Source organism: Trichoderma reesei (assembly GCF_000167675.1).
Source record: "Trichoderma reesei QM6a unplaced genomic scaffold TRIREscaffold_6, whole genome shotgun sequence".
Lineage (NCBI taxonomy): Eukaryota > Fungi > Ascomycota > Sordariomycetes > Hypocreales > Hypocreaceae > Trichoderma > Trichoderma reesei.
Genome location: NW_006711153.1, coordinates 51,815 through 73,808, shown reverse-complemented (window position 1 = coordinate 73,808; position 21,994 = coordinate 51,815). Strand labels below are relative to the sequence as shown.

Below are 21,994 nucleotides of genomic sequence, written 5' to 3'. Positions count from 1 at the left end.
TCACTGAAATTTCCGTTGGGTCTACTTGGATATGGGGGAAAATAATGTGAACAAATGTGTATTTGTGAGATGTCATCCAATGACTGAAAACCCTAATCAAATCTCACCGATCAAGACTCCGATGGTCTTGAACCTGGCAATGCATCTTGAGTCTCTCGGAAATCAGATCCAGCCCATCCCGAAGATCCTCCTCTTCCCCGCGAATGTCCTTGCCGATTATGTTGTTTATGAACGCTCCAGGATGGCTCTGATCCATACTCGGCCGCGCCTCGTTAATCCGTGCAGCCAAGAGCCGGGTCTTGTGTCGGATCTCTTCCGTATGCTGAGAAATCAGTTGTACTAGCAGCGCAACCTGTAGTCGAGGGCTCACTACCGTGTGTAGTGTCCCGATTTGTACGGGAACAAGATCGGATAGCTCAAAGTGCTGCGTTTCTGTTGCCGCCATTGAGTTGACCAGCATGTGTACCAGGTTCTTGTAGCTCCGTAGGATCTGTATGTAGCATATGAGCGCCAGCCTAATCTCCACAGTGTCTACTGTACCGCTGGAGGCATAATGCGGCTGCTGCTGAGCTTGTTGTTGTTGCCGTCTAGGCTGCTTCATAGTATATGTAGCCCATTCAATGTGAAGTGGCGCGTCTTCTTTGGTTAACACTGCTGTGTCGCCGACTGATGGTGCGTAAGGCGTGTGTTGCCGCTGATGAGCCGTTACTGGGCTCGGTTCTGCGGTGCGTAGTGGTAATATTTGGTTCAAGACCTCGATGAACTTCTGAGAAACCTGAACTGTCTGGTTCATGATGATGCGGAGCTCCGCAGCTTGGGGCGGCCTTCGGTTCTGAATCCCGTGGAGGTTCAGCTGAATCTGAGACAGCAGCGAAATTGGGTCTATGACGGGTGGGTCGGCCAGTTCGGACGGACAGTGATCTATTGATCCTATTGCGGAATCATTACCAGACGGCCCTGGTACTATCATGAGCGAGGGATCCATTGGATCCATGTGTGTAGAGGCCGGCGGCTCTGAGGTTGCTTTGTCACTCAGGAGGTCCGACCACGCCTCGTCATGATAGTTGTTGCATGAACCACTGAAAAGTCCTGGCGTGGCCACTGACGTTGTCGGCTCAGGATAGTGGTCAAGGCTGAGCGGCCAGACTTCGAAAGATGTGGGAATGACACTGTGGTCCATGGGACTTGTGGTGCAAGTAAGCTCTTGTTGCTCTGCAATAGGAGTGTCTGCTCTCTCGGCAGCATTGTCTAAGGAGAAGATCGAAGCCGTGTCCATAGTGGAGATATTATCCTCTTGAACTGCTGCTGCCGTGTTCGTGGACATTGATTGTGTTGTGATAGAGCCTAGATCTTGATTGCAGACGGCCATAAAGCTGCTCTCCTGGCTTCTGTAGTTGGCTTCCTCCTGTTTGCCTTCCTGCTTCTGCCGTTTGCTTGGTCGTCCGAGGCGGAGAGGAGGACTGAAGACACACATCTCGCCAGCTTCTTTGCATCGCCGACATGGGTTTTCATCGTTGGCTGAGGTACGAGTGCATCTTTGCTTTCGTTTGTGACATCTGTCGCAGGACAGTCGAAGAAGTTGAGGGCCACCGAACAGCAGCATAATGAATCAAAGTGACAGATTGACAGAAAGAATGTAAAGGCGTCAAGAAGGAAGGGACCCGTGAAGCAGACTTTGTAAGTCAAGGTATGCTGGTGTGAGTGATTGAAAGATGGTATAAAGAATTGGGGCTTGACCAATGGTAATTATGGCTTTCTGTGTCTTCGATATCTGCACTCTGTACTACTTGTTGCTGTTCGCTTCGTATTCCTCAGTGAGCAGTGGTGCGTGTGAAATTGCCAGAGTCCTATCCACCAACCCGGAACACACATTTATGTACTTGAAGGATCTTTGGGCTGACAGGATTGAGTGAGCAGGGAGTGAGTGTCCGGGTAGCTGCTGGTTCCGATGCAAGCTCTCGACCAGGTACGATGAGCAAGTACCCGGGGAGGACATGGGTTTACTCTCGATACACAATAAGGCTTCGAGAGATCGTAGCATGGACACAGTTTGCCTCTTCTGACTTGGCTCACTGTGCTCACTTGCATGCCCGCCGCGTTGTTTATACACCAGCTGTGGGGGTGGGTGGCTGTGGTTCGACGGGCATTCTGGCAGAAGGTGACGGTCTAGTTGGCCATGCATAATGAACAGGCCACTTTCCATTCACAGAAGACGCCATTGCGGCAGGCCTTGTGAGATAGATGAACGTCGATTTTGCTAGGCGTTTTTTGCGCAAGTGCTGACGGGACCAGGGGGGAGAAGATCACATTGCAGCGAGTAGGATGGCCTGGCAGTTTCCGCACACATGTGCGTATAACAATCCAGGGCTTTCCTTACATGATTGGGTAGTATCTGGCGGCAAGAGCAATCACGATCGAGACCGGGGTGGTCCTGCAGTCGGTACGAGACGGGGGGCATTCCGGTAATCATGTTCGTAACCATCAGTAGGTATATAGCTCAAATAGAACATCCATTGACATGGGTCAGATGAAATACTGTAAGTAGTGACAAGTTGCGGAAATTCATAGACTTGAAAGAGTCTCGACGCAGCGCCGTACCCAATCAACGTGCCAGCTTTGTACACTCGACTTTTAGCAGCCAAGTCGCGGGACTTTACACAGAGCTCAGAGAGGTTATACTCCAGAAACTGGAAGAGTAAAATAATAACCGGAATTACTCAAGTAGCCGCCCGTATTGTTCAGTCCCGACCTCCTTATGCTTACCATCTATACGTGAAGCTTTCACATATCTCCATACTACCATATGCAAGCGCCTGGATAGGAGGGGTAGCATTAGTATTCGTCCCTGCCACCCAAACACCCCCCCTGTTAAGACAACCCGACACGACTTTATTATATGGGCCTGGAGATCCACTTACCGTTCTCTTCTACCTAGTAGTTGCGACCTGTTGATGTGCCACAAACTGACGTGCTATCGTCAGCGCTAAGAGCGCAAAGGATTCTGCTTGCATATGCAGACCGATGATTCCAGCGACAAGAGTCCCTGTTCCCACACCCTCAATTCATGGAACCTCGTTGTCGCTCTCTCTACCGCTCTATGTATGTTCCAAACTATCAGCATAGGGTGAGTAGGCCTATAGTTCAAAGGGTGACGGTAGTATGTATAACACTGCTGCTTGTTTCCTTAGACACTGTGGCAGATTGGGAAGCTGTTGACAAGATCGAAAGGCTATGTGTCATGATGGACAGGAGGCGAACGAAATATTCGTATGTTGCCTATAGACTTTTTGCCAGCACGCTTCGTACACTTGGTGGCTGGTTGTCAACCAAATTCATCCGTCTACCTGGTATCTTGAAATTGTATGTAGTATGCTTCCGCCCCAGTGGCATAGACTATATTATGTGCAGGGTACGCATGATTTACCGTATGGAGTGCTACACCTATGATACGGTTGATATCCGAATATGGCATCTCGTATACACTTGGAAAGAATAGCGTCGTACCGCTTATAGAGCCTGACGGAAGAAGATGGGTTGGACTGTTCGTGCATAAGGGCCTCGATGTTGACGAGCAGTGACAAGTGCAGACATATTAGACAGCAACGACAAGCCTGCCACGCCTATGCACGCACAGCTTCATATGAGACATTCTAGAAGGCCATGGTGACGAATGCCTCTGCAGTTGGGGGCTGTTCCATTTCGGAACATGTTGAACTGCTGCCCGTCTCACGTCAAAAGGGTACCGTCAAGGACATGGTAGGATGACATATTCCGGATCTAACGCCTTTCTGTTCTGACAAACGGGATGTCTGGTACATATCAATGAATACTACGGAGAATATCGCGAGAAGTTAGCAAAAAGCAGCCGACACGGATCAAACGCCGATGTGTGAATGTGCAATGTCGCGGATTTTTCCAAAAGCAGACGAACCTGGCGACAAGCACGCTGGCAAGGGGGTGTCTTTCTTCTCTATCGTTTGTCATTTTTCTTCCCTTCTCCTGGAAAAATGTAAGTCTCAAAATTTGGAATTCGCTTTTTTGGGGAAACGGGAAACGAAATAGCTCTGGACTTTGCGTCAGGTCGGTGGCCAGGGTAGTAAAATGACTGTCATCACGCAGACTCCGGGGCCATTACTTAAGATTTCTCTAGACGTGAAGCTTATCAATGCATGTGAAGATTATATATGCTACACGACTTTGTGTAGCCTATCGTGAAGTCAACTGGGCATAATTGGAACTCTAGCCAACCGTGGCAGTCAATTACTCAGGGCAACTAGGCCACCCGCCTGGGGCGAATTAAGTCGGTAATCAAGACCAAGATGCTATCAGCCATGGCCAATGTATCAGGAATCGTCTTTTCTCCCCAGAGCCGTGCGCCGTCAAAGGCGTATCTGGAGTATATCCACAACTCACTTACCAGATCGTCCATATACTCGCCCATTTGCGAAGCAATCTCCAACCTTTCCGCGACGTGGTGGGCTATTGCAAACAGCCAGCCAAAGATCGCCTCCCTGGAGCAAGGCCTGAATTTTGCAAAAGACTTTTCAGCATGGATTGAGACGGGAAATTCTTCAAGGCTGGAGACCAGCATGTCGGGGATCGTCACGTTACCTCTGCTGGTCATCATACATACGATTCAGTATCTCGAGTATCTACGGCAAAACTGTATCACACACTCGGAACTGCTACCTCATTTGCGGGCAGGTGGGGTCCAAGGATTCTGTGCTGGATTGATGATGGCCATTGTTGTGGCTGCGTCAAAGGACGAAACACAACTGGTTGAGAACTCCGCCAAAGCTGTTCGGATAGCCTTTGCGATTGGGTCATATGGAGAGATTGGGTGTGATGCAAACTCAATTATTTCTACTACTATGGTGGTGCGGTTGAAACGGGGCTCTGAGAGGGAGCAAATCATCCGCGAGTTCCCAGAGGTGTGATAATCTACTCAGCTCCATCTCAGGAGCACGCATGCTAAAGAAGAATATAACAGTCCCGTATCTCTGCTGTATCCGACCCCAAGACAGTAAGCATCATTGCTTCATCATCCCAAATTGCCGCCATGCAGGCATATATAGAGGAACTAGGCCTCTCCTTCAAGATGGTTCACATGCGAAGCAACATACACAATCCGAAAAATGTCGCTCTTGCGAAAGAGCTGCTGGGACTCTGCCTACGCGATGCCGACTGGCAGTTGCCCAACAGCGATTGTATTCAGGTTGCTGTACGATCCAATAGCACAGGTCAGATTCTTTCAGGCTGTTCGCTCACAGCCGAGGTTATCAACACCATTCTTACCTCTTGCTGTGACTGGGACAGAGTCATGAACAATGTAGCGCAAGATCTCCGCCGATTCGGGAAATCTCATCGCATAGCAATGGTTGGCCTGGGAGACTGCTTACCGCTCCCGCCATTTCAGAAGATTGGCATCGAAATTACCAAGGTGGATGTCATGAGCAACACGGAGGATGCAAGGCGACGGACAAATGATGCTAATATCTCAAGACGGGCTACTTTTCCTTCCGATTCGGTCGCCGTAGTAGGCGCGGCTTGTCGATTACCAGGAGCAAATACCCTCGACGAACTCTGGGATCTCATTTCTCGAGGCGAATCGCGGCTGGAAACGCTGCGCCAAGATCGGGTCAGGCTCGAAGAGTCTTTTCGGGCATCACAGGACAAGGACTGGACCACAAGACGACAATGGTTCGGAAATTTCGTTGATTGTGTCGATGAATTTGATCATGGCTTCTTTGGCATAAGTGAAAAGGAAGCGGCATATATGGATCCCCAGCAGCGGCTTTTGCTCACTTGTGCGTACGAGGCTCTGGACTCCAGTGGCTACCTTCATCATCATGCCCGAGCAAATGGCGATCCGATAGGGTGCTTCATTGGCGCGAGCTATACCGAGTATAACGAGAACACCAACGCATACGCTCCCTCTGCATTTGCCGCAACAGGGACCATTCGAGCTTTTCTTTCAGGCAAGATCAGCCATTACTTTGGCTGGACGGGGCCGTCCGAGGTCATTGACACGGCATGCTCGGCGTCGCTGGTTGCTGTTCATCACGCAATTAGGGCGATTCAGTCTGGGGATTGCTCCATGGCCCTTGCAGGCGGTGTGAATATCCTTACCGGAGTTCACAACTACATTGATCTCGGCAGAGCGGGATTTCTCAGTAGAACGGGCCAGTGTAAACCATTTGATGAATCAGCGGATGGCTATTGCCGTGCAGACGGAGTCGGGATCGTTGTGTTGAAGCCACTCAAGCAAGCAATTGCTGACGGGAATCACATTATGGGCGTCATTTCTGCGACAGCTACAAACCAGGGCGGCTTGTCTCAGGGTATCACAGTTCCGCATGGAGATGCTCAGAGGGCGCTCTATTGTCGAATCCTCAAGACTGCCAATATTGAGCCAGATCAGGTGACATATGTCGAGTCACACGGAACAGGTACTCAGGTCGGCGATCCTATCGAAGTCTCCAGCATTCGCGAGGTCTTTGGAGGGCCATCGCGGCAATCAGTGGTGTACATTGCGTCCCTCAAAGCCAATGTAGGACACAGTGAAACTGCTGCTGGAGTTGCTAGCCTTCTGAAGGTCCTCACAATGTTTGCTCACAAAGCCATTCCTCCGCAAGCTGGATTCAAGACACTGAATCCCAAGATTCCCGCTGTTGAGCCGGATAACATGATGATTGCCGCTCAGCTCATGCCGTGGGATTCGAAGATACGCATGGCCTGTGTCAACAGTTATGGGGCCTCAGGGAGCAATGCGGCGCTGATCTGTGCAGAATGGACCGCTGAGATAGCAAGACCGAGAGCGGGTGCGCCGACTTACCCAGTCTTTCTGAGTGCGCATACAAAAGATGCTCTGAGAGACTCAGCCATCCGACTGGCCTCTTACTTTCAGAGTCCCGGAAAAGCCTTGAGTATTGGCAGCGTAGCCTTTACATTGAGCGAACGCAGAAAACACCACCGTTATCGATGGTCCACCTCTGCACATAGTCTGTCCGACCTGACCAGACAACTGCACGCGGGTGTGATGGAAGGCATTGTTGAGTCTCCCAACACACGAATGCCGGTTGTTCTGGCCTTTTCAGGTCAATCTAGGACGAAGATCGGCCTCGACCCGACACTCTGCGAATTATATCCCCAGTTCCGCCGTTATCTAGAGAACTGCAATGACATACTGCGAAGCTTGGGCTATTCAGACATCATGTCTTCACTTATTCAGACCGACGCCGTCACAGACGTTGTCATTCTCCATGCGGGCACATTCGCTGTTCAATATGCCTGTGCGAGAAGTTGGCTAGAAGGCGGATTGCAGGTTGACGCAGTGATCGGTCACAGTCTCGGCGAATTGACGGCGTTGGCTGTATCCGGCGTGCTGTCACTGGAGGATGCTCTGGGTCTGGTCGCGAAGCGAGCTCTATTGATAGAGAGAAAATGGGGCTCAGAACCGGGATCCATGTTGGCGATTTACTCAGATCTCGAGACTGTGCAGCAGATCGTTGCAAGCTCACACACGACAGTCGTGGAGGATGGCCTTGAGATCGCCTGCCACAACAGCCCTAACGCTCATGTTGTTGTTGGAAAGCGAGCGTCTATTGCGAGAGTTAAAAAGCTTATAGACAGCAATCCGCAGTTTCAAGGCACGCGACATCAGCGTCTCGATGTGAGCCACGGCTTTCACTCGAGATTGACAGACCCGTTGCTCCCAGATCTAATCAAGTTCGCCAATAGCTTGACGTTCAATGAGCCTCTTATTCCGCTAGAGACATGTACGGAGTCGCCTGTTCTTAGCATCACACCGAAGTACATTGCAGAGCATTCGAGACACGCAGTGTATTTTACACATGCCATTCGGCGTCTTGAGCGCCGTCTTGGCCCATGCACCTGGTTGGAGGCAGGATGGCATACTCCGATCATCCCCATGGCAAAGAAAGCTGTCGCAATGCCTGAGATACACAACTTTCAATCATTGAGTGGCTCGGCAGTGGCCGTCTCCAATGTAACGGCTGCTCTATGGAAACAAGGCCATTCAATTTCCTGGTGGGGTTTTCTCTCCCCAGGAGACTCACAACTCGACCAAATCTGGCTGCCGCCATTTTCGTTCCAACCATCCCACCATTGGCTCGAACATGTTGATCGAGTGACGAAAGTCCAGCATCCTGACAGCAAGGTGCTTCAGCAGCGATCTCGACTTGTGAGCTTCGTCAAAGTATCGGCCACAGGCGACGAGTTCCAGCTCCTCAGGCAGTGTGAAAAATACAGCAACATAGTCAAAGGCCACGCTGTGCGCCAAAGGCCTCTTTGTCCAGCTTCCTTGTACATGGAAATTGCCGTCATGTGTGCTCAGGAGAGAGGTTTTGACTTTAACGAGCACACGATCAAATTCCGCGAGATTGTCTTCTCCAACGGCCTGGGATGCGACAACAGCCGTGATGTGAGAGTCGTGTTGGCACAAAATCTAGACTCAACTGCTGATGGTGCATGGAATTTCTCAGTCAACAGCTCAAAAAAAGGTGATGCGAAGTCTGTAAGGACGATGCATGCGATTGGACAGTTTGCTGCTTTATCAGAGGCGTCCGACTTTCGTATATACGAGGGGCTCATCTCGGACCGCATGGCTCTCCTCCCCAAGGATCCAAACGCAGAACACCTAAAGAGAAGAACGGCGTATGCTGTGTTCTCGAGAGTTGTTGAGTATGCTGAACTTCTCAGAGGTATCTCCTCGATCACTTTGTCTGAAGATCAAGCTATCGCTGAGATCGAGCTCCCAGCTGAAGCGTCGACGAACTGCGATAGCACTGTCGACCGCTTTATGGACGCGATATCTCTGGATACATTCATACAGGTTCTCGGCCTGTTGATCAACTCAAGACTCAACACTGTAGGCCACGAGATCTTTGTTGCGACAAGCATCGAGAACATGACAATTCTCCCTTGCGACTTCAAGACCCAGAAACGCTGGAGTGTGTACGCCATGTTCGGTATGAAGGGTGATCGACAAGCCATTGGAGACGTCTTTGTATTCTCTCCCGAAGGCAGGCTCGTCATTCTTGGGTCGCAGATAAGTTTCACCAGGATCAAGGCAAGCATACTAGAAGAATTGCTTGACAGAAACTACTCAGAATCCGTCATGGTCAAAGCTCAGCGAGCCGAGGGCCCAGCTGCGTCTGGTGTGATGCATCGCATTCGCACTGGTGAGGCTATCGCTGCAGGCAGTTCTGTCCTTCCTGTTGATTCGCTGCCGGCGAAGTCTGAAGAACCAGCTTACAACTTCGACGACGCGAAGGTGCTTATAGCAAGTTATATTGGTCTTACGGCGTCTGAGATTCGCAAAGAGGAAAGTTTCAGTAGTCTAGGCCTAGACTCACTGTCTTCAGTCGAACTTGCCGATGAGTTGCGAGTTAAGTTCGGAATTGAAGTTTCGCCAAGTGACTTGCTCACAATGCAAGTGGGCGAGCTTGAACAAGGGGGTCCATCACAAGGCACAGACTCAATTGATGTACAGGAACAGGACCTACCGCAGTCCATAAACAGACGTGTGAATGGACTTGCGAATGGACGTGTCGCTCAAGCCAGTGGGCTGAGAAACGGCCTTCATGATGGATGCAGCAATAACAATGTGAGCGGTCAAGTGAAAGACCACGCCTATAGCTATGCCAGCAAGACAAACGGACATCTAGAGAAGCCTCTGAGACGACCGCACTACGCAAGGCACCGCGTTCAGACGGTAACTTACAAAGAAGTCGACGGCATCCACATTCTGGCAGACATGTTCATTCCGCTAGAGCCACCCTCGGAGGCTATGCCCATAGGTACGCGGTAGCTGGCCAACTCATCCCTGAAATAAGTCAACTGACATGTTCCATTATCGATAGCGCTCATGATCCACGGAGGCGGCCATTTGACGCTGTCGAGGAAAGCCATTCGGCCGTCCCAGACATCCTTTCTCCTAGCAAATGGCTTATTGCCCATTAGCCTAGACTATCGACTTTGCCCTCACGTCAATGTCCTTGATGGACCTATGGCAGATGTTCGAGATGCCTATGCCTGGGCAAGAAAAGAGGTTCCATTGCTGCTGCGAGAGGCAGGCATGTGCGTGGATGGCTCAAAGATTGTCGTCGTCGGCTGGTCAACAGGAGGGCATTTGGCAATGACTACTGCTTGGACTGCTCCAGCCGCAGGTTTGCCTCCTCCTTTGGCTGTTTTGGCATTTTACTGCCCTACACATTACGATCCTTCGGGTATGTTTAGACATTTCCATTGGAAAGACTTTCGCAACTTTGCTAACAATTAATAAAAGATGATTCCTTAAGAATGGGCAAAGACTACCATTCCCGCACAATGTCAATGTCCGAGATCCGAAAGGCTTTAGGCACGCAAACAGTATGTTCATTCTTTTCGTCGCTCCACATATCATCATTACTCATGCAGACGTACAGGCATCGAGTCACGCATTCAGTAGTACTGATACAACCGGTCTGGGCTGGCTTGAACCAGGAGATCCCCGCTCAGAGCTGGTGCTGGCTCTTGTCAAAGAACAGAACGGTGTGTCTCTTTTACTAGATGGTGTTCCTACTGATGGAAACACCTTCCAAGCTCCTGAGCCCGAGCGAGTTACAGCTATCAGCCCGCTGTCTCAGGTCCGCCTCGGCACCTATCGCACACCGACGTTTGTCATCATCGGCGACGAGGATGAAGTTGTCCCCTTCCACTCTTCGGTTGACTTTGTTGATGCCCTGAGAACACAGGGTATCAGACACGGGTTCATCCCGGTACCGGGTCAGCGACACATTTTCGACCTGACGCTTGCACCGGGGATGGCGAAATGGGAAGAGTGGGTGGCTCCAGGCTACAAATTCTTGTTTGACATCCTTGGTATTTCTTCCGATTGATACCCTCTTCCCTCGAGGAGAGTATGGTGTTGGGCCTGGCTGTGGGGTTGGCACAGGCGGCTAGAAGTCTCGCGTCAAGTTTGGGCTCTTCTTAAAAATGGGCAATTACGCATTCATTGAACAGATATCACAAGTACACGGCTCTCCCCGTGGAGCACCAAAATGGCATTCCACAAAGTATGCGGGACATCGACACGTAGAGACAGGGGTGCATATGTCAATCATTGGCACCAGCTTGAGACGATTCGCCAATCTTAGAATGGGCCAGGCAGCTGGAACATCCATGTGAATTAGAGGATGCTAGTCCAAGGTGATCCAATTTGTCCGTAAGAAACCACCGAACTGGCATCCACAAGACTGCAATTCCCATCCATGGAACTCCGCGTCTATTTATCGCCGATGAATTGATCCGGTGATCCTTGACTGTCGGTGCATTCGGTGGATTACATCAACTTACTCGGATCTCTTGGAAGAACTACGTGGCATCATGCGTATCAGAAAATACATCGGTCAAGAGAAGAGGTATGTTGGCCATGATACAATGTAGTCTGTGTGTTATGATTGTATTGAGACTACCTGATGCATGTTCAGGAGAGCATCTCTTGAATTAGTTCTAGATGTGCATTGTACCGAAGGCCTATTCACTGCCTCAGATAGCCTACCGATCTCCAGTACCTAACATATCCAGCAATGGTTCCTCTGTCCAGGGCCTTGAGACAACGTAGTGTAGCTGAGTTCTTGCGGCTCATATCAGTCCCCATGACAACTGCCCCTGAAGACGCGATACGGAAATAAAGCTTGAAGAACTCGTACAGCTTCCTTACGGGATAATCCTCGACGTCCCTTTCGGCCGTTGATGTGACCTCCCCCAGCCAGTCGTCAAAGGAGAGCGTCTTTGTGATGCGGAGCTCGTTACCGATGATCTGAAAGACCTCGGACCAGGACTGTCTGACCGGGTTCTCTACGTGCGTGACCAGGCCTGGAGCGTCTGGCGCGAATAGAAGTTCTGCCACCGTTGCTGCAGCATCATCTACCGGGATCCAGGAAACAGTCTGTGGTATCAAAAGTTAGTGCTTATCGAGTCGTGACCGAGGGGCGTGTATACTCGTTGACAGTCATGGAATGAATGGGGTGAGGTAGGAAAAGTGCATACTCCTTCCAATATGGGCAGAATTCCTAGGCCCTGAGAGGTGCGGATAAGCATAGGAATCTGCTCACTGACGTTCCACGCTCCCGTCTTCCGAGCGCCACTCAGCTGTCCGCATCGGGCGATTACTACCTCCACATTGCTATTGTAGAGTGAGGCTGCCTCTTCGAGAATCTTCTCACAAACCAACTTTGCATCGGCGTATCCGATGCCACAGGCGGCGCTTTCCACATCCAGGGGCTCTTCTGGGATGGGTCTTCCAGGAGTGATGAGCCCTAGCTTGGCGAGGGCGGAAATGGACGAGACAAAGAGAAAACGGACCTTTTGCGGCGCTTGAACAGCGATTCTCAAAAGATTCTTGAGATATGAAAACTGGTAGCCGAAGGATGGCAGCCGCATGTGGAAATCCATGGGCCAAGCTGCGTGCAAGATATGGGTGACCGTCTTCGACACCATGCCCATGACCATCGCAGGAAGCCCCAAGTTGTCTATGGTTGGATCAATTTCTAGCGCCGTAATCTTTGCCCATTGATCGTCGGTCAATTTAATGCCCTTGGCTTCAATAGAGGCTCTGTCGACCTTGGCTGCCCCTGGAATGGGGTTGATGACGGTGCCTGGCCGCTTTCGTTGCAAGCAGACGATCTTGGCAACTTGGGTGGACTCGGCAAGTTTCCCCAGCGCGTGGGATCCCAGGCCACCTGAGCTGCCTGTCAGAAGCACCACTGCTCCCCGGATAAGCTTGGGAGAAGCTTTTGGCACTATATCTTGCACTTCAAAGCCCTTGATGGAATACTGCTGGGCATAATCATCTACTTCCTGTGCAACCGATGCGCTCTCCGTGCCAATGGGGCCGTTGGCGGGTCTCAGAGCGTTTGCGATGGCTTTGACGGAGGGATTTACATAGATAAAATCTTTCCCAATGACGTCTGGAGGCGTTTTTGAAGCAGCTGAAAGAAGGATGCGTCGCAGCGTTGTGGCTTGTAGAGAGTCGAGGCCCAGATGAAACAAGTTGTCATCAACTGTCCATTTCCCAGGATGGACTCTCAGTTTGAGTCTTTTCTGAATCAGTCCCTTGAGTTCTTGCTCGAGTTTATCGTAGTCGAGTGGTGTTTCTTCAATGGAGCCGTTCTCGAGGTCCTCATAAACCTGTGAAATTTCCTTTTCGAGCAGTTGGAAGACCTCTTTTCGAGCAATTGATCCTTTGTCGGTTCTCGGGATTGTGACGGATGACGGAACGACAATCACGGCATTGGGCGAGTAGATTCTCGCGGTGGTGTCCATGCGTTCTCCTACGCGTACAATGATAGGCCAAATCTTTTTCCTGAATTCCTCCTTCTGGTCGGGATTTAGAGGAGTTGCAGGCTCGACGACGACACCTATCTGGAACTGGTTCTCGCCAAATACAATCGCTGATTTGACCAGTCCAGAATCAGTCAGGGCGGTTTCCAATAATAATGGGTTGACCTTCTCGCCAGTTGCAAGAACAACGACATCGTCGTCGCGTCCGACAGCGGCAAAATCCGTCTCGGGGAACTTCTCGCTTCGAATGAGTTGATCGGCAATCTCGAATGGCTTATCGGCACCAAATGGGAATACCGTCAGCCTGAACCTTTTCTCGCCGTCAACTGGGGGGAGCTCCGTGACCTTGAACAGCATATCCTGTCGGAGTCTGAAGTATTTCCAGTCGTAACCCGATTTAGGCGCAAATGTCTTCGTCAACGGGCCCGTTTCAGTTGTCCCGTAGAGGTTCAGTAGCTTGACGCCCGCAGCTGACGCAGATACTCCGAAGTCAGCACTCAGAGCACTTCCTCCGGTTCCAACAAAGTCCAATTTGGCCAGAGCCCTCAGACCGGTTCCGTTCGGCAGAGCAGCCATGTTTTCGAGAAGGAAAGGCACAGTCAGCATGCCAGTTGCGCCAGACATGTTGATAAGATCGACAATTGATTGAGCATCGGGAACTTCGTCCGAGGCGGGAAAGCACACTGTCTTTCCAATAGCCATCGAGAGTCCTGGTGCAAGAAGCCCGAAGCCATGGAACAGGGGCAATGTAGAGATGACAATTCCTTGAGCCTCCTCTTCTGTTTCGAAGTCACCGTGACTGACGGAAAACATGAGCTGTCTGTGGCTCAGAGCGATTGGCTTCGGAAGGCCTGTAGTTCCAGAGGAGTGCAGAAGCACAATGTTGGCGTCAATGTTATCCGGGTAAACCGACTGCTTCCTGACGCTTTTGTCTGCCGGGACATTGCAGAAAGTGCTGTACGGCTGAGCAACATGAAAGTCACTGGTCTTGACATTCCCGAAAGCTCCTTTGGTGATCATGGCGACCCTTTGAGAAACAATGAGAGATGAAGCTTCAGTACTTCGCAGGAGGTGGAAGATGGCTTCAGGACTCAGACGAGCGGAGAGGACAAGTGGCTAGCCAAGTCAGAGAAGCACGGAGGAGGCTCGGAATGAAATTACGCACGGGAATGCCCATAGACACAAGAGCGAACTGGTGCACCAGGAGACCAAAGTCACTCTCCATCAGCAGAGCAACCGGCAGTCTCCCTGTAAGATCATGCTTTGTCCTGGCCTTGGGCAGCTTGACGTTTTCCGCAATCCATGTGGCGCATTGGTCAATCGCGACCTTGAATTGAGCATTGGTGATTTTGACCCATGGCGCGTTTGATCGGGCCTGGATGCAAAGAAGGTGATTGGGGTTTTGAACAGCATTGAAGTCAACCAACTCTGGCAGAGAGTGTATATAGTCCTCCTTTCTCTCTGCAGAGGAGAAATCAACGTTGGCCTTCACAAACGAACGCATCGTATTGGCGTGTCCTGGGTGTAACTTCGGCTATAAACCAGCTATGTACGTCCGGCATGAATCGTATGAAGCATAACATGGTGTTTATATACAAACAGGATCCGTCATATACTATATGGCTCCCATGGACTATTCAGTGGAATATCGCCGACAATGTATCTTCGCTTGTTGAAGTTGGTGTGGTATCGGACCTTGGCTAGGTACTTGTAGATTGATCCACGCCGCTACTTCACTTCATATGGCAATATGTGCTATAAGTGACATGGATTCCAAGAGTGTGGATAACCGCCATTTAGGATCGCAGTTGACGGAAAATCGGTGGTCGCGGTTTGCGCAATACTATTGGAATGTCGGTAAGCCAAAGTCGGAATATTGCAGTTGGTCGTGTCAACACAGGACTGTAAGCACAGCTGGATAATATTCCTTGGCTACCGTCTCAGTCCAGTAATAGTCATATTCCGAGCTTACAATTAACGTACATGTGTGTGAAAACTTTTGGTGGCACCCTTGCTGCGGCATTAGAAGCTGCGGCGCTTCACCTTAATCATGTATCGATGAGCTTGAAGCTGCTGCGCAACCCGAAACACTGTAGTCTCATCCTGCCCAGGCACATACTCGAACTCGAAGCGCCGGAAAAGGCTGACCAGCGTCATGTGCATCTCCTGCAACGCGAAATGCTTTCCGATACACACGCGACTACCGGCGGAGAAGGGCCAAAAGGGAACTTCGTTCACCTTTCCTCCAGCATAAATGTCCAGCCAGCGCTCCGGCAAGAATTCGGTTGCGTGAGGCCAGACCTTCTCATCCATGTGAACATTCTGGGTGCATGGGAAGACGGTGGTCCCCTTGGGGATGCTGTAGCCTAAAACCTTCTCCTCTTTCTGACACTCACGAGGGCTGCCCGTCGCTTGGCCGGGCACAAGGCGCATCGTCTCATCGATGCAAGCTTGAAGGTAGGTCATTCCCGTAAAGCTATACTCGCAATCAACAACCTTGTCAGGGTCTGACGGCGGATACCACTTGTCGACCTCGGCCACAAGCTTGGCCATCTTATCCTTGTTTTTCGTCAGCATGATGAGGGTGAAAATTTCCGCGTTGGCTGTGGTTTCACTGCCCGCAGTCAACAAGATAACAGCCTCATCTTGAATGTCCGATCGGCGAAAGACGGAGTCCTCGGAATCATCGCCCGCTTCTACGAGCTTCTGCAGCAAATCCCGCTTGTTGCTCGCCTTGAGGATTGCCCTGCGATTTTCCACGGCATCGGACGTAAACTTGTCGACATAGGGATCACGAGCCGGCAGGAAAGGAATGTTTCGGATCCACGGGACCAGCATCAGCACGCCAGCTAACTTCAACGCCTTTTTTATCTGGTCCGGCAGCGGGTGTGAGCCGTTCTGTACGACGTTGAAGCTCTGACCAAATGTGGTGACACCAATAATATCGACAGCCAAACTCTGGATGAGATGCTGCATGTCCACCTCAACGGGCTGCTTTCCACATTGTGCATCGAGCTTATCGACAGCAACGTTGATGCATTCTAGCATCAGTGGTTGCATACTGCGGATATAACGTATGCCGAACATGGACGAGATCATGCGCTTCCGCACTGAATAGGCAGCTTTGTCGGTAAAAGCAATCAGCGTGGGACGCCTGGGATCCTGCCTGAAGTTGCCATAGACAGCTTCTGACTTGTGCCAGTCCTGCGTCTGGATGATGCGCTTCACCTCAGCGTGGTCGGAGATGGAGATCATGTCCGGTGCCAATACGACGATAGGGCCATATTCTTTATGTAGCCTGTCCGCGAAGTGATGGCTAAACAGCTGTCAATGATCAATGACTTTGTTGTCAATGTGAGTGCACAAGTCATACCTTGCTCCCCTTAGTACTGACAGAGTAAACGGCCATGATGTAATTTTGTTGAGTATAGGGCCCGGAACTTTCTGGATGGGTGAAAAAAGTGTTTTTAGAAACTGGCGGAGTCAGCATAACATTCCCCTTCAAGGGGAAATATCAGCTTACACTGAGGATGCGCGGAACGACAAAGTAGACGAAAGCGCTAGCCAGTGCCACCCTTTGAGGTGTGAGGCTGGTCTGTATTAACCACCAGTTTGATGCATCCATTTCGGCCATCATGTGACGTGACTTTGGAGAAAAACACAAACCTTCCATGTCTGCTCTGTGGCAAGCATGTCTTTTTTAAGCCAACTTCGCTGCACCAGCGGTTCGGGTAGTGGCATGATGCCAACGGCAGTGCCATTCGATTCTCGTTATGGAAAGTCGCCGATGGTTTGATATCACAAGTCAAGGCGGCATGGTTGACCAGATTGGTGATTCGATGGATTACCCGTACATTCACCAGAGGGGAGGGGATGGCTCCATGCCAGAGGCAAGTGAGTAGATATGCGATATACGGGAGTAGCTTACTAAAAGGATGTAAGTCCAAGATACTGGACTTTCGTAACAGCGGCGGCTCACCGTTGGTTCCAGGAAAATCACAGGAGACAGAATGTCAAGCTCTGCACGCTGTTTGAAGGTAGGAGGAGCAAGTGCCGATTACATCTCATCCAAGCCCATTTGCGCCAACAAAGCCCCCTGTTCCTCTCAAAAGCAGAACCACACTCGCTGCCACCGGCTCATTGATACTTGTATATCGACTTGATCTGGCAGTAGCTCAACAAGCCTTCAAGCCCATACTCAACCCCGATACCGCTCTGCTTGTGGCCCCCAAAGGGGACAAACGGATCTGGTTGAGGTGGCCCATTAATAAAGATATTTCCCGCCTCTAGCCTCCTGGCAATGTCTTCGGCAAGTTCCATTTGGTTCGTCCAGATGCTCGCCGCGAGCCCACTTTCCGTGTTATTGGCAAGACGAATTGCTTCATCAACGTCAGAAAACGGTATACATGGGATGACGGGGCCTGGCATGCAGTCATTATCAGCAATCATTTCTCAGTGGTACTCTAGCAGCAGGCTTACCAAAGTGTTCCTCCTTGACAATGGTCGAATCAGGGGGCGGATTATCCACAATCGTAGGAAAGGCGTAAAACCCCTCCCCATCGCGTATCCCGGCCTGTTCGGTTCTGATTTTGTATCCCCGCTTGCGAATATCTTCAAACAACGCCTGCAATTTCTTCAGTTGCATATAGTTCTGCACAGGGCCCACGTTGGCCACGACATCTTTGGCAGCGGAGTTTGTGGCTCGTGCAAGTGCGTCAACAAAGCTCTCATAGATGGTTTCGTGGATGTATAATCGGCGGCTAGCGAGACAGATTTGACCTGCGTTGAACCATAGGCCAGCAGCTATCAAAGGAGCTGTTTTCTCGATGTCAACGTCTGGAAGAACAAGCGATGGATTATTTCCGGCCCTATTTCTCTTTATCAGCTTTCGCTGCAAGACTCAAAAAGGAGGGGGGGGGGGGGGGGGGGGGCATCAGATGAGTTGTCCTACATTTCCAAAGTCAGCCTCTTGACCGTCCCGGCACAGGCCTCCATAATCTTCTTGCCAGCAATGGTTGACCCAGTGAATGATATCTTTTGAATTCCTGGATGACGGACGAGCTGGGGACCTAGATGATCATCTCCTCCCAAAGCTTGTACTACTCCTGGAGGAAATACCTGTTGAGCCAACTCAACCAGTTTTAACGCCGTGTATGGGGCAAATGGCCTACTTATAATTAATCAGAAGCTGCATCATTGTTAGGTACTTTTCCGGCACTGGGAGAGCATACGATGGCTTCACGATGACACAGTTTCCTGTGGCTATCGCTGGGGCAATTTTGCCAATTGCTGCATTCATCAGACAGATTCACGATGAGCTGCAACTGAAATGGGCATACCGAGCATCAAGGGAACTGAGGGTAGATGTTTAGCCAGCATCCAACTGTAGTACTTGAAGCAACCAGACTCACAATTCCATGGACATATCGCTGCCACGACCCCCAGAGGCTCGTATCGGACAATCGTATATTTCGTCTCATCCTCTTGCCTTTTCTCTGATATTTCATACTTTGCTATTCGTTCCGGTCAGCCCAGCCCAGCCGCCAACAGCACCAATTCACCAACATGGGTATCTAAACCAGTTCGCCGCCCAGTGTACCTCAATCGCATTCACTTGAGCCTAGACACGATATAAGCCATGTTTTGGTCAAGCAGAGTTACTTATCCCATACACTTCGACCCGTTTCTGCACCTAGCAGCTCGATAAACTGGTTTGCATGGGCCAAAAATATATCGGCAAACCTTTCAAGCAGCTCAGTCCGGTCCTTGTACGTTTTCGCTGCCCAGGAACCAAATGCCTTTCGCGCAGCGACAACCGCATCTTCGACGTCTTGGCTTGTAGCAACAGGGGTCTGCCATAGCGATGATCCAGTCGCCGCGTTTGTGCCAGTGTAGAAACTCTCAGACGAGCGACGGGTGCCGTCTACGATGTTTGCAAACTTGGTAAAGTCGATGAGATGCATGGTTCTGGTTGTGATGATACAATTGGACAATTGAAGGGATTGCTAGGATTCTGCAGCCATGATGGCTCTTCCTTTTTATCATTGAATACGTTTCGAATAATAGAATATCTTCTCTCCAGTACCCAATACTCGCCCGGATCTATGGCCAATCCAGAGCTGATTGAACGACACCTTCGGCGGTTTTCTATGGATTCGCTTAGCAACCACGGTTGAGCTGAAGCTCGTAGCCATTGCCGAGTAGTAGTAGTAGTAAGCTCTAAGCTCGATCTCTTCACGCAATGATCCTATGAGAGAGAAGTGAGGCTATGCCTTCGGCACCTGCCAGACCGTGCTCGAATTAACACGAACGTCCATTGCAGCTTGATACGTTGACTTTGGTATTTAAGGGCTTCTCGCCGTACCTGTCATCTCAGCTAGTACCTTGGCTTGCACACCATCAAGTCCCGCATCGACACTCTTCCTCTACTAATCAGCAGTGCATCCTCCACTCTCTCTCACAACCTGTATTCTTATGAGCTCGTCTTGCAGCTCCTCGTCTTGCATTCCTTACACTTCATCCACATCGAGACTTTCCGAAGCTCATGGCGCCACTCATCTTCTGATACTACCTAAGGTATTATACTGGTATCACAACGCCTAAAGCCTGATACATATTGGGCATTCATCTCCCCCATTGATCGGGGCTTTTTACTTCAATGCTACTCTCCAATGCACGTAGAAAGTCGCCGACAAATGCAGGGATTTCACTGCAATTTCCAGGGCCAGTCTGGAGTTTCGTCCTCACATACACGACAAAAGGGGGAGAAAAGTTTGAACATCTCATCGCATCATACTTCATCCACCCAACGAACTAGATCACCATGGACGCTGAGAAAGGGACAGCGCCAGCTCCAGTTACTATCGAGCCCGAGGCGCCGCCCAAGGATGCTCGCTTCTGGCTCATTTTTGTAGCCATTAGCTGTGTGACATTCCTCGTCGCTTTGGACACATCCATCATCTCGACTGCCCTCCCGACAATCACGGCCAAGCTCAACTCTGGTGAGCTCTACGTATGGATCATCAACTCGTACCTCCTCGCGGCGACAACGTCCGCGCCGCTGTTTGGCCAGGCCGCCGACATCTTTGGCCGCCGAACAGCTACCGTGACGTCGCTGATCTTGTTCGCCGCGGGAAGCGCCATCTCAGGCGCCGCTACGAGCACGGGCATGCTGATTGCCGGGCGAACAATCCAGGGCTTGGGAGGAGGCGGTATTGCAACTCTGTCCGAAGTCGTCGTATGCGATTTGGTGTCGCTTCGAGAGCGAGGCCAATATGCAGGCATTATCAGCTCCGTCTGGGCCATTGCCGCCGTGGTTGGCCCCATCATTGGTGGTGCTTTCACCCAGCACGTCACCTGGCGCTGGATCTTCTACCTCAACTTGCCCATCTCCGGCGTGACGCTTGCCTTGGTCTTGGTGCTTCTCAGGATGCGAAACCCGCGCCAGGGAACCGTTGCCGAGCGCCTTGCATGCGTTGATTGGGCTGGATATGCCATCCTAACGGCTTCAGTCACTTCGACGCTGTTGGCTCTCACCTGGGGAGGAACTACGCACGCTTGGTCATCGTGGCGGACCATCGTTCCGTTGGTACTGGGCTTCGTCGGTCTCATCGGCTTCATCGGATACGAGGCAGCTCCATGGGTCAAGGAGCCCGTGATGCCCCTGCGTCTATTTGGCAATCGAACAGCGGCTGCGACGCTGGCCATCAGCTTCGTCCACAGCATCCTCCTCTTCTGGGTCTGCTACTTCCTGCCCGTGTACTTCCAAGCCGTGCTCAATGCCACTCCCGCTAGATCCGCTGTCATGCTGTTTCCCATTGCCACGACGACGGCACCCGCCGGTATCATCTCGGGCGTGATGATTACAAAGACTGGTCGGTACCGGCGATGGCATTATATCGGGTTTGGGCTCATGGCCATTGGTTGTGGCCTCTTCACCCTGCTTGACGAGCACTCGTCGACGGGCCGCTGGGTCGGTTTCCAGATCATCTTTGGCTTCGGCTGCGGCTTCGTCTTCACCAGCTGTCTGCCCGCAATCCTGGCGAGCCTGCCAGAGTCCGAAGTCGCGCTTGCCACCGCAACGTGGACGTTTTTGCGCAATCTGGGATCCATCTGGGGCGTTGCCATCCCGTCAGCCATCTTCAACGCCCACGCTGACAAGGTGGCACGCTCCGTCTCTGATGCCTCAGTGCGTGAGCTGTTGCTTCGCGGCGCTGCATACCAACACGCGACTCGCGCCTTTGTGGCCTCTTTTGCGGACAATGCGACTCTTCACCAGAAGATTATTGATCTGTACGTATCGAGCTTGAAGATTGTTTGGCAGGGATCCATTGGCTTTGCCTCCTTTGGTGTCGTGCTGGCCATCGCGCTCAAGGCGTACAAGCTGCGCGACCAACTCAACACCGAGTATCGGCTAGAAAGCGGAAGCAAGGAGGCGTCTTCTTCTCCAGGGCCAGCCACTGAAACCACGAGCGTAGAGCTGGAGAAGCCGGCCGAACAGAAGTGAAACCCGAGTTGATGTGTCCAACCGAGCAAACCAAACTGCCGATCAACTTCGAATCACTTGCATGACAGTACGTGATCTAGCTGGGCAGTACCTAGGTAGTTAGTTGCTTCAGGTCTTAGAATATTTTAAGATAGCAAACAT

General features: G+C 51.1%; 6 protein-coding genes across 6 annotated transcripts; 2 read left to right on the top strand and 4 right to left on the bottom strand.

The window, feature by feature from the left end:
* Positions 1-103: 103 nt before the first annotated feature.
* On the bottom strand, positions 104-1,603 carry TRIREDRAFT_105805 (uncharacterized protein; the record flags this gene model as incomplete). Its single annotated transcript, XM_006964010.1, has 1 exon — positions 104-1,603. The coding sequence occupies one exon, from the start codon at positions 1,601-1,603 to the stop codon at positions 104-106; it is 1,500 nt and encodes a 499-aa protein (XP_006964072.1).
* A 2,716-nt stretch (positions 1,604-4,319) lies between these two features.
* TRIREDRAFT_105804 (polyketide synthase) lies at positions 4,320-11,101 on the top strand (the record flags this gene model as incomplete). Its single annotated transcript, XM_006964164.1, has 6 exons — positions 4,320-4,931; positions 4,991-9,821; positions 9,885-10,250; positions 10,310-10,392; positions 10,449-10,843; positions 11,026-11,101. The coding sequence occupies exons 1-6, from the start codon at positions 4,332-4,334 to the stop codon at positions 11,099-11,101; spliced, it is 6,351 nt and encodes a 2,116-aa protein (XP_006964226.1). The 5' UTR covers positions 4,320-4,331.
* Positions 11,102-11,542: 441 nt separating this feature from the next.
* TRIREDRAFT_59690 (uncharacterized protein) lies at positions 11,543-14,851 on the bottom strand (the record flags this gene model as incomplete). Its single annotated transcript, XM_006964009.1, has 3 exons — positions 11,543-11,953; positions 12,055-14,463; positions 14,513-14,851. 3 exons carry the CDS (start codon positions 14,849-14,851, stop codon positions 11,543-11,545), a joined length of 3,159 nt encoding a protein of 1,052 aa, XP_006964071.1.
* A 518-nt stretch (positions 14,852-15,369) lies between these two features.
* On the bottom strand, positions 15,370-16,824 carry TRIREDRAFT_59377 (uncharacterized protein; the record flags this gene model as incomplete). Its single annotated transcript, XM_006964008.1, has 2 exons — positions 15,370-16,663; positions 16,721-16,824. Coding segments are annotated over 2 exons (1,398 nt in total), but the record flags the coding sequence as incomplete, so codon positions are not given.
* A 660-nt stretch (positions 16,825-17,484) lies between these two features.
* TRIREDRAFT_3262 (succinate semialdehyde dehydrogenase) lies at positions 17,485-19,310 on the bottom strand (the record flags this gene model as incomplete). Its single annotated transcript, XM_006963939.1, has 6 exons — positions 17,485-17,768; positions 17,827-18,215; positions 18,299-18,514; positions 18,579-18,636; positions 18,759-18,855; positions 19,020-19,310. The coding sequence occupies 6 exons, from the start codon at positions 19,308-19,310 to the stop codon at positions 17,485-17,487; spliced, it is 1,335 nt and encodes a 444-aa protein (XP_006964001.1).
* Positions 19,311-20,170: 860 nt separating this feature from the next.
* Positions 20,171-21,853, top strand: TRIREDRAFT_105798 (major facilitator superfamily transporter; the record flags this gene model as incomplete). The annotated part of the gene is made up of 1 exon (XM_006964163.1): positions 20,171-21,853. One exon carries the CDS (start codon positions 20,171-20,173, stop codon positions 21,851-21,853), a length of 1,683 nt encoding a protein of 560 aa, XP_006964225.1.
* Between the last annotated feature and the right edge of the window lie 141 nt (positions 21,854-21,994).